This window comes from Carcharhinus amblyrhynchos, chromosome 20, assembly GCF_965287045.1.
Source record: "Carcharhinus amblyrhynchos chromosome 20, sCarAmb.v2.hapA, whole genome shotgun sequence".
Classification (NCBI taxonomy): domain Eukaryota; kingdom Metazoa; phylum Chordata; class Chondrichthyes; order Carcharhiniformes; family Carcharhinidae; genus Carcharhinus; species Carcharhinus amblyrhynchos.
In genome coordinates this window covers 26099824-26110339 of record NC_137343.1, presented here as the reverse complement: position 1 = coordinate 26110339, position 10516 = coordinate 26099824, and the positions used below count along the sequence as shown (strand labels likewise).

Below are 10516 nucleotides of genomic sequence, written 5' to 3'. Positions count from 1 at the left end.
CTTCGCCGAGTGGCCGCCTCGCGCCCCAGAACCTTCCCGAACGTTGGACCGTTATGGCCATTGAAGTCCTCTTTCAAACGGCCTGTTGACGGATGGAGATTCCCTACGCGCACGAATCAAAACTTCACGCGGCGCTTTAATTTTTTTTCTTCTTTTACTGCGCCCTAGCGGCAAAGAAGGTCTGTCATCTGTTTTATTAAAATATTGCCCGTCATATTGCGTTCGCAAGACCTCCCGCCTACCGGAAGCTGATGCTGACGCTTGTTTAGTGGTTGCCCACGGTGATGGAGTCGAGTCTCTCTCTATTATTGATGGCGATGGGAGGCTTTTCGATCAGTCTATGGATCGATATTGTGGGTTACGTGCTCGCAGATGACAACTTTACTGGAAGTGTGGGCACTTCAGGTCAGGTCGAATCTGTAACTGACAGCACTACGGTTCTTTTCGGTAATTCGACAGAATTAACAGTGTCCTTTTCCAGTCATCCACAAATGACTGTGGCCCGGGCAGGTACACTGCAAAATCTTCAAATAGACGGTAGGTGTATGTTGTTGTATTGCTCGGCTACTTTTTCTTAAAGGGATCTTATCTGAATGGCCTACTCCTGGTCCTAAAAACCGTAGTAACAAATCACATAACATCAGGTTAAAGCCCAACAGATTTATTTTGCGCATATGCTCTGTTTGTGAACCCATCTGTCCATTCAGCTGATGAAGGAGCAGTTCTCCCAAAGTTCGTGATTCCAAATAAACCTGTTGGACTTTAACCTGGTGTTATGAAACTTCTTGGTGTGCCCACCCCAGTCCAACGCCGGCATCTCTACATCATGCCTAAAAACCACGGGCAGAGTTCAAAGTGGAACAGAATTTACTGTGTTCCCATGGACAATCAGTATTAATATTGAATTGATTTTTTAAATGATTTATTTCAGTTAATGTTCAGGAGATGTAAGACAGTGAATTCAAAAGAAGTTCAAATCCTGGAAATTTAAAAGAAAGAAAATGCTTGAAAGAGGGCCTGAAAATATGGCTTTTGAGTCTAATAAAAAGACTGGATCTGAAATAAAAACTTTTTTCAAGTGCTGATGGAGCTGCTGTGTATTTCAATTATTTTCTGTTATCACTAGATGAATGAATAGGTGTGCTGAAGCAGCTAAATAGCTTGCCTGAATTCCTGGAAGATATTTTGTGTTTGGTTAGATAGAACCAGTTACTGCAGGAATTATGACTGAACCAGTTAACATTAATCTTGCTTTGAAGTACCTTTTTCAAACACCTTAGTAATTTAGAAAAGAATCAGAGAGGGGTAAATGAGAACCAGCATGAGAACTGGACTATAGAGCAGAGCATATTTCAGACACCTCTGCTTGTTGAGATTGTTGCAATGTTATATTAGAGACTGCTGTGACAATTGTACTTTTTCATCATGCTACATTGGATTCCGGAAAAAGAAGAAAGTGAGTATGGCACAGTCTATTATTTGTCTTCAAATATTAGAGAGCGAGGAGGAAATGCAGAAAGCCTTTCATGCAGTGTCTTCCATCAAATCAAAGTTCACAACTGAAACACGAATTGTTTCTCTCTCCACACTGACCTGCTGAATATTCCAGCATTTTGTTTTTATTTCAGATTTCCAGCATCTGCAATACTTTGAGTTTGAATTGGTATGGCAATAGATGTTTGATCCAAATTAAATTGAGATGGGGAAAATGTGTTCCCCAAATGGAAATTAATTTTCACTGAATTTTTGAATGGGAAGATTTTTTTGGCACATAATTTACAATTATAATAGAACTATTTTGAAACTTTGATCTTCCTGGTTTGAACATATATTTCATTTCATTGCATTACTGAGTGAGTGCTACATTATAAAAGATGCTGTTTTTGCATATATCAACATTATGCGTCAACCAAATCTACAGGAGCTGATTAATTGGCCTTTTTTTTCTTATAACTTTATGGTCTTATATTCAACCATATATTTTTGCTCTTTCAGTTTATACTTTATGTGTCTGCAACTTATTGGTGGAACAATGTGATATAAATTGCTGCTGTGATCCAGACTGTAAAGAATATGATTTAACTACTTTTACAACCTGTGACGTCCAGATTGTCACGTAAGTTTATCTGAGAAATTGATTCATTTATTCATTGCCTAAACTTGAATTGATTGACACAACAGCATGTTTACTGAGATCCAATAAATGTAGATTTTCTTGCCTGCTCAAATTGCAACCAGAATCTTTTTGTAGTTCACTGATTCCAATGATGTGTGATTTCTATTGTATTATTTTGCATTCATCTGTTGTGAGCTACATGTAGTATTCACATTCATTCTTCATTATCTAATTCTTTCCTACACCTCTCAGTATTTTGCTTTTCAGAAGCTTTCCTTTTTAAAACCTTCAATCTTCATTTTGTTTCCTGTCTCTCAGTGACATTATTCAACTGCACTCCTACCTCAGCTCATCTACTGCTGAAACCCTTCTTTTTGTTACCTTTGACCTTGACCATTCCAGTGCATTTCAGGCCATCCTCCAATCTGCTGTGCCCCTTGTAAACTTAAGGTCATCCAAAACTCTGCTGCCTGTGCCCTAGCTCATGGCACATCCCATTCACCCATTACCTCTGTATTTACTAGTTGACTATTGGCTCTGGTTAAGCAATGCCTTGACTTTAAAATTTTCCTTGTTTTCCAATCGCTTGCCCGTCCTCACTCCTCTAGTCCTATAAACCTTCAAGATTTCTGCGCTCTTACAATTCTAACCTCTTAAATACATGGCTATGCCTGCAGCTACCACACCTTAGTTTCTGGAGCTCACTCCTTAAATCTTTCCTCCTGTCTATCTTACTTTCCTCCTTTAAAACAGTCTTTAAAACCTATTTTTATCCCTAATATCTGTTCGTGCAGCACTCAGTATTAAATTTTGTTTGAGAATCCTGTGAGAACTGGCTTGTTATCTTTTACCATGTTTAAGGTGCTATCTATATCATAGTGGTGACTAAAAGTTCCCGTTCAGCTTGTGCTCACGTCGGAAGGAGTAATTTGTCTGTTGTTAATCTGCTGCCTTTTCCCTATCATCCTGAAATTTTTTGCTTTTCAGATAATCGTCCAATTCCTTTTGAAAGCCTCAATTAATCTTGCCTCCACCACTCTCAGGTGGTGCATTCCAGAGCTGAAACGCTGGTTGCATGAATAAGATTTTCCTCATGTCATTTTGGCTTCTTTTGCCATTAACCTTGAACCTGTGCTTTCTGGTTTTCGATCCTTTCACCATTGGGACGGTTTCTGCCTTTCTATTCTGACAGGATGATTTTAATTACAGTACCTCAATCAAATCTCCTCTCAACCTTCTCTTCTCCAGGGAGAATAATTCTAATTTCGCTATCTATCTATCTGAAGTATCTCATCCCTAAAGCCAGTCTCATGAATTGTTACTGCACTCTTTCTAATGTCTTCATGATAATGTCTTAAAAAATGTAAATTGAGTACGTATACACCGAGTACTAGCTGATGAGGGAGGGTTCATGAAGGATCATGCTTGGGTAGGTGTAGTAAAACAAGGAGTCAGTTCCAGGTAGGAGACTACAGTATGGGGTCATAGAACAGCAGGAAGGGGCAGGGAAATTCCAACTTAAGTACGCACAAATATTCAAGACTAGCTGTTACAAAGATAACAAGACAAAATTAAAGGTACTGTATCTAATGCACGTAGCGTTCATAACAAAGTGAATGAATTGATAGTGCACATTGAAGTAAATAAATATAACTGATAGCCATCACAGAGGCATGGTTACAGGATGACAAGGACTGGGTTCTAAAAATTGAAGGGGGTGTACGATTCAAGAAGAATAGGAAGCTAGTTAGAGGGATAGTGTTGTTAGTCAAGATTGGAATTGGTTTAATAGTTAGAGATGATCTTGGTTCAGGAGATCAGGACGTAGAGTCAATTTGGGTGGAGATGAGGAATAATAGGATAAAGAGGTCTCCAGTAGGAGTGATCTACATGCCCCCACAACAGTCAGCACAAGGTAGGACAAAGTATACAAGAAGAAATATTGGATGCTTGAGATAAAAGGATAGCAATAATTATGGATGATTTTAATCAATGTACAAACTGGCAGTAGTAGTCTGGGATGGGGAATTCATAGAATGCTTTCAAGACTGTGTCTTAGAGCAGCGTGTTCTGGAACCAACCAGAGAGTAGGTTGTATCAGACTTGGTATTGTGTAATGTGACAGAATTGATGACCCTCCGAATAAAAGCACCCCTAGATAGTAACAACTACAATATGATTGAATTTTACATCCAGTTTGAAAGGGAAGGGAGTGGGTCAATAACAAATTAAGGGCAACTAAGAAAGCATGAAAGCTGACCTGGCTGAAGTGAACTGGAACACTAGGCTAGGGGAGTGGAGACATTTAATGGAATATTTCAGAAGACTGTCATGTGCTGGAGGTGATCAATTTGAACTGCACTCATCCCTCCCATCTGTACCCATCTGTAAACAATTTTTTTTAATCCTGATTTCCCCCTTTAAAATGATGGCGTATTTTCCCCACTTTCCATGATTGTTAGTGTGATTTACAAAATATTGTGGTTTTGCAAAGCAAGATCTAATTTCTTCACTTTACTGAAGATGGAACGCTCTGTTGCTTTGCATTTAATACCTAACAACCTACCAGAAATCAGCCATGATTGAATGGCAGAGCAGACTCGATGGGCCAAATGGCCTATTTCTGCTCCTATTCTAATATTATAATTTTGAAATTTTTTCATAACTTTGTAACTTTTGTTGTGAGGCTGCATCCCTTTTTATTTATATTTTTGTTCTCCATTTGTTCCTTGTGAACTAAACATAAATTTCTAATGTATTGATGTATGAACATTTCTTGAACTCTGTGCAGGGATGACCGTAAACTTTGCAATCCAAAGGCTGCAACATACTTCTTGGACAGGAACAAATCTATATCCTTGATTAACCCCAGCATCTTTTGTATTGAGACAAACAACTGTAAGTGCCCAAAGAGGCAGCATCTGATCTGTTTTCTTAAATATTTTGTTTTATGCATTAAATTCAATATGTGTCTTTCTATAATAGTCATTAGTTGCACATGAATCTTGATATTTCACATGTGCCAATGAAATAAAAATTACTCGTACATACTTGGCATAGGAGCATGTGCGAGCAATCCATGTGTAACAAAAATAGATCAATCATAGGAACTAGAAGTCAAAACAGTAATCTTGATCAGTTCATGCTTTGTTTATGAAAAATATTATTAGTATAGTTTCTGAAAATGAGATACTTCATAGAATTCTCATTTATAGACATTCTTAACTGTCAAATTTTTGTCAATCTGACTAATTGAACGGAAATTGAATTTTCTAATGGTTTTCAAAATTATTTCTGCATCAACTTGTATCATGCCTCCCAACTTCTGATCTGTCTCTCCTGAAGTTTTTTTATCAGCTGGAGTACAGTTCCATTACTGTTAATATACCTACACCTTAGCCATTTGGCTATCCTTCCCATATGAGCATGGTCAATAAGCAATGCTATTATCCTGTCACGTCTTCACTGAACAGTCAAATATGCATGCTTGCTGGCATGGGTTTTTAAAAACAATTGAGAATGAAGATCCTGATTGATCTTTATTTTTCAGCCAGGGTTTTGAAAAAATAAAACTCAAAAACAAAAGTTGTGTCTTTAGTGGATATTTTAGCTGAAATGAGTAACTCTGCACAAGTCTTGGATAAAAACTAGCATCTTCCTGATTCCAATGATGCAGTATTTCACCAGACATTGCATTTATATATTTATTTATAGAAAGAGTTACATTTGAATTCCTTTTTAATTTAGTTTTTACATATTTCCTGTCATTTAATAAAATGTGACAAATGTCACTTGTATCAAGTTATCTGTCTGCAAGGAAGGACTGAACCTGAATGAGCCTGATGTCTTTGTCAATGCTAATGTCAACCAAAAGAATTGATACCAGAAAATAAATGTTTTATTATTTCAGGCTCAAACAAAAACACAGATATATCACACTGAAGTAGCAGTTTATTTTAGTAAATGAATAGTTAATGTTCAGTATTTTCATTGCTATTGCAAAAGGCAATATATTCTATAAGTAACAGTTTGTTTCCAAACATTTACTTGAATCTAACTGTTTTTGTGTTCATGTTTTAATCTTTAGACAGGGCAGGATCATCATTTGTTGCCCCAGAAGTGCCAACCACTGATAACTTTGACAGTTTAATGAAACAGTTTGGTGGATTTTCCTTCAGTACTGCTGAAGCACCTCCTAATACACGATCTACATATCGATCCAGTTCAATGCCAAGTAGTTATCAGGTAGTAATTCTAAGTGCCTTGGAAATGATCCAAATTTTACTTGGTCTGATTTTTGCCAGGAATGGGAGGCATTGCTTACAAGGGATAGATTGGAGAAGCTGGAGTTATTCTCCTTAGAGAAGAGAAGGTTGAGAGGAGACTTTATAGAAATGTTCAAAACCACAGGGAGCAGGGCAGTTTCAACAAGAATGTATGAGAAGAGATGTTCCTTATGGCAAAGGTGATGAGAAAGAAAAGAAATAGATGTATGGTGATTAGCAACAGAAGCAAATACAACATTTTTTTATGCAGTGAGTATTTAGGATCTGCCTGAGAATGTGGTGGAGGCTGATTCAATTGTGCTCTTCAAAAGAGATTTGGACAGCACCTGGAGATTTTTTAAAATGCAGATTTATTGGGAAAGGGTGGGGAAGTGGTACTAATTGAACTTTTCTTGCAGAGAACTGGTGTAGATTTGACGGCCCAAATGACCTCCTTTGCTATAAACATTCTATGATTCTTTCAAAATATGTATTTTCCAGAGAACAGATCAGCCCCATCACAAATGTACAGTTATTTCCAGAATGCAATTTGGGAGCTGAGCATTGATTACAATTGTATATTAAACAATGGAAAACGGATAATGTAGGGCAGAATAGAAATGACAGGATATATTGGATAAATATGTAGCAGAAGAGAGGGTTTCAGATTCTGGGGGCACTGGGACCGGTTCTGGGGGAGGCGGGACTGGGACTGATATCCTGAGGGGAATGTTTGCTAGAGCAGTTGGGGACAGTTTAAACTAATATGCCAGGGGGATGGGAACCTATGTAAGGGGCCAGAGAAGGAGGGAGCAAAGATGGGGAGAAGTTTCCAACTACATCAAAAATCTGGAAAAAAGTTAAAAGGAAAGAGAACTCAGGAGATGCAATAAATGGAATTCAAAAAGAAGGTACAAAAACTAGCAGGAGAGCACTTTATCTGAACACTCCTAGCATTCGAAACAAGGTAAATGAGTTGGCAGCACAAATCATTGCAAATGAGTATGATTTGGTGGCCATTACAGAGACATGGTTCCAGGATGGTCTCGCCTGGGAGTTAAATATCCAGGAGTATCAGACTGTTTGGAGGGACAGACAGGAAAGTGAGGGAGGTGGTGTCGCTCCAGTATTTAAGGATGATGTCAGGGCGGTACTGAGAGATGATATAGGTTCTGTGGAAAAAAGGTTAAATCCATTTGGGCAGAAATTAGAAATAGGAGAAAAAGTTACTGATAACCATGATCTATAGGCCACCAAATAATAACATCATGGTGGGGCAAGAAATAAACAAAAAAAAACTGATGCACGTAAAACTGGTACAACAATTATTATGGGGGATTTTAATCTGTGTTTCAGTTGGTCAAACAGGTTAGTCAAGGTAGCCTTGAGGAGGAGTTTCTAGAATGTATCCGCGATAGTTTCCTTGAACAGTATGTAGCTTATGAAGAGAGATTGAATAGACTGGGTCTGTACTCGTTAGAGTTTAGAAGGCTAAGGGGGGATCTTGGAGAGTCTCACAAGGTAATGAAGGGGCTTGACAGGGTAGAGTTAGGGAGATTCTTCCTGCTTAGAAAGGACAGCTTAGAGGGCACAGCCTCAAAATAAAGGGGGGTGCAGTTTAGAACAGAGTTGAGAAGGAAATTCTTCACTCATGAATCTCTGGAATTCTCTGCCCATTGAAGTGGTGGAGGCTACCTCGCTAAATATATTTAAGTCACGGGTAGATAGATATCCGATAGAGAAGGGAATTAAGAGTTATGGGGAGAAAGCGGGTAAGTGGAACTGATCCACTTCAGATCAGCCATGATCTTATTGAATGGCGGGGCAGGCTGGAAGGGCTAGATGGCCTACTCCTGCTCCTATTTCTTATGTTCTTATGTAATGGAACCTATGAGAGAATAAGCTATCTTAGATCTGGTCCTGTGTAATGAGACAGGAATAATTAATGACCTTACAGTTAGGGATCCTCTTGGAAGAAGCGATCACAGTAGGGTTGAATTTAAAATACAGATGGAGCGTGAGAAGGTAAAATCTAATACCAGTGCCTTGTGCTTAAACAAAGGAGATTTCAATGGGATGAGGGAGGAGTTGGCTAAGGTAGAGTGGGAGCAAAAACTTTATGGTGGGACAATTGAGGAACAGTGCTTTTTTACAGTGCTCAGCAAAAGTATATACCAGTGATAAGGAAGGACTGTAGAAAAATAGATAATCAGCTGTGGATATCTAAGGAAAGAAAGGAGGGTATCAAATTGAAGGAAAATGCATACAGAATGGCAAAGATTAAAGGGAAACCAAAGGCTTGGGAAATCTTTAAATGTCAACAGAAAGCCACGAAGAAAACTATAAAGAAAAGTAAGATAGATTATGAGAGTAAACTAGCTCAGAGTATAAAAACAAATAGCAAAAATTTCTACAAATATATAAAATGAACAAGAGGGCTAAAGTAAACATTGGTCCTTTAGAGGATGAGAAGGAGGATGTAATAACTGGAAATGAGGAAATGGCTGAGGCATTGAACAGGTATTTTGTGTTGGTCTTCACACTGGAAGACACAAATAACATGCCAAAAATTGATGACAAGAAGGCTATGGCAGGTGAAGACCTAGAAACTATCATTATCATGAAAGAGATAGTGTTGGGCAAGTTAATGGGGCTAAAGATGGACAAGTCTCCTGGCCCTGATGGAATGCATCCCAGGGTACTAAAAGAGATGGTGGGGGAAATAGCAAATGCATTTGTAGTAATTTATCAAAATCCACTGGACTCTCAGGTGGTTCCTGCAGTTTAAAAAAACAGCAAATGTGATGCCACTGTTTAAAAAAGGAGATAGACGAAAGGCGGATAACTATAGACCAGTTAGCTTAATTTCTGTAGGAGGGAAAATGCCTGAATTTATCATCAAGGAAAAAATAGTGAGGCATCTGGATATGAATTGTCCCATTGGAAAGATGCAGCATGGTTTTATGAAGGACAGATCATGTTTGACTAATTTGGTGGAATTCTTTGAGAACATTACATGCGCAGTGGACAATGGGGAACCTGTGGAAATGGTATATCTGGATTTCCAGAAGGCATTTGACAAACTGCTGCGCCAATGGCTGCTGCATAAGGTAAAAGTGCACGGTGTTACAAATAATGTATTAGCATGGATAGAGGATTGGTTAACTAACAGAAAGCAAAGAGTGGGGGTAAATGGGTGTTTTTCTGGTTGGCAATCAGTGACTAGTGGTGTGCCTCAGGGATCAGTGTTGGGACAGCAACTGTTTACGATTTACATAGATGATTTGGAGTTGAGGACCAAGTGCAGTGTGTTGAAGTTCACAAATAACACTTAAGATGAGTGGCAGAGCAAAGTGTACAGAGAATGCTGAAAGTCTGCAAAGGGATATAGGGACTCTAAGTGAGTGGGCAAGGGTCTGGCAGATGGAGTACAATGTTGGTAAATGTGAGATCATCCATTTTGGTAGGACTAACAGCAAAATGAACTATTATTTAAATGGTAAAATATTGCAGCATGCTGTTGTGCACAGGGACTTGGATGTCCTTGAGAATTAATCTCAAAAAGTTGGTTTGCAGGTACAGCAGGTAATTAAGAAGGCAAATGAATTTTGTCCTTTATTGCCAGAGGGATGGAGTTGAAAAAGCGAGGTTATGTTGCAGCTGAGGCCACACCTAAAGTATGTATACAGTTTACTTGAGAAGGGATGTACTGGCATTGGAGGGGGTGCAGAGGAGATTCACTAGGTTGATTCCAGAGTTGAGAGGGTTGGCTTATGAGGAGAGACTGAGTAGACTGGGGCAATACTCATTGGAGTTCAGAAGAATGAGGCTGATCTTATAAAAACAAATAAGATTATGAAGAGAATAGATAATATAGAAGCAGGAGAGTTGTTTCCACTGTCAGGTGAAACTAGGACTGGAGGGCATGGCCTCAAAATAAGGGGGAGCAGATTTAGAATTGAGTTGAGGAGGAACTTCATTACCCAAAGTGTTGTGAATCTGTGGAATTCTTTCCCCACTGAAGCAGCTGAGGCTACCTCATTGAATGTTTTTAAGGCAAGGATGGATAGATTTTTGAACAGTAAAGGAATTTGGGACTATGGTGAGTGGGCAGGTAAGCGGAGATGTGTCCACA

General features: G+C 38.8%; 1 protein-coding gene across 2 annotated transcripts in view; it reads left to right on the top strand.

The window, feature by feature from the left end:
• Positions 1–32: 32 nt before the first annotated feature.
• The window catches only part of tctn1 (tectonic family member 1), a 32268-nt gene continuing 21784 nt past the window's right edge, over positions 33–10516 (top strand). For both annotated transcript variants that reach the window (XM_080208275.1, XM_080208274.1), the window contains exons 1-4: positions 33–537; positions 1996–2116; positions 4908–5014; positions 6204–6361. In XM_080208275.1, coding sequence (XP_080064401.1) covers positions 285–537; positions 1996–2116; positions 4908–5014; positions 6204–6361 — 639 coding nt within the window. In that variant the 5' untranslated portion in view covers positions 33–284. The remainder of the gene's footprint in view (positions 538–1995; positions 2117–4907; positions 5015–6203; positions 6362–10516) is intronic.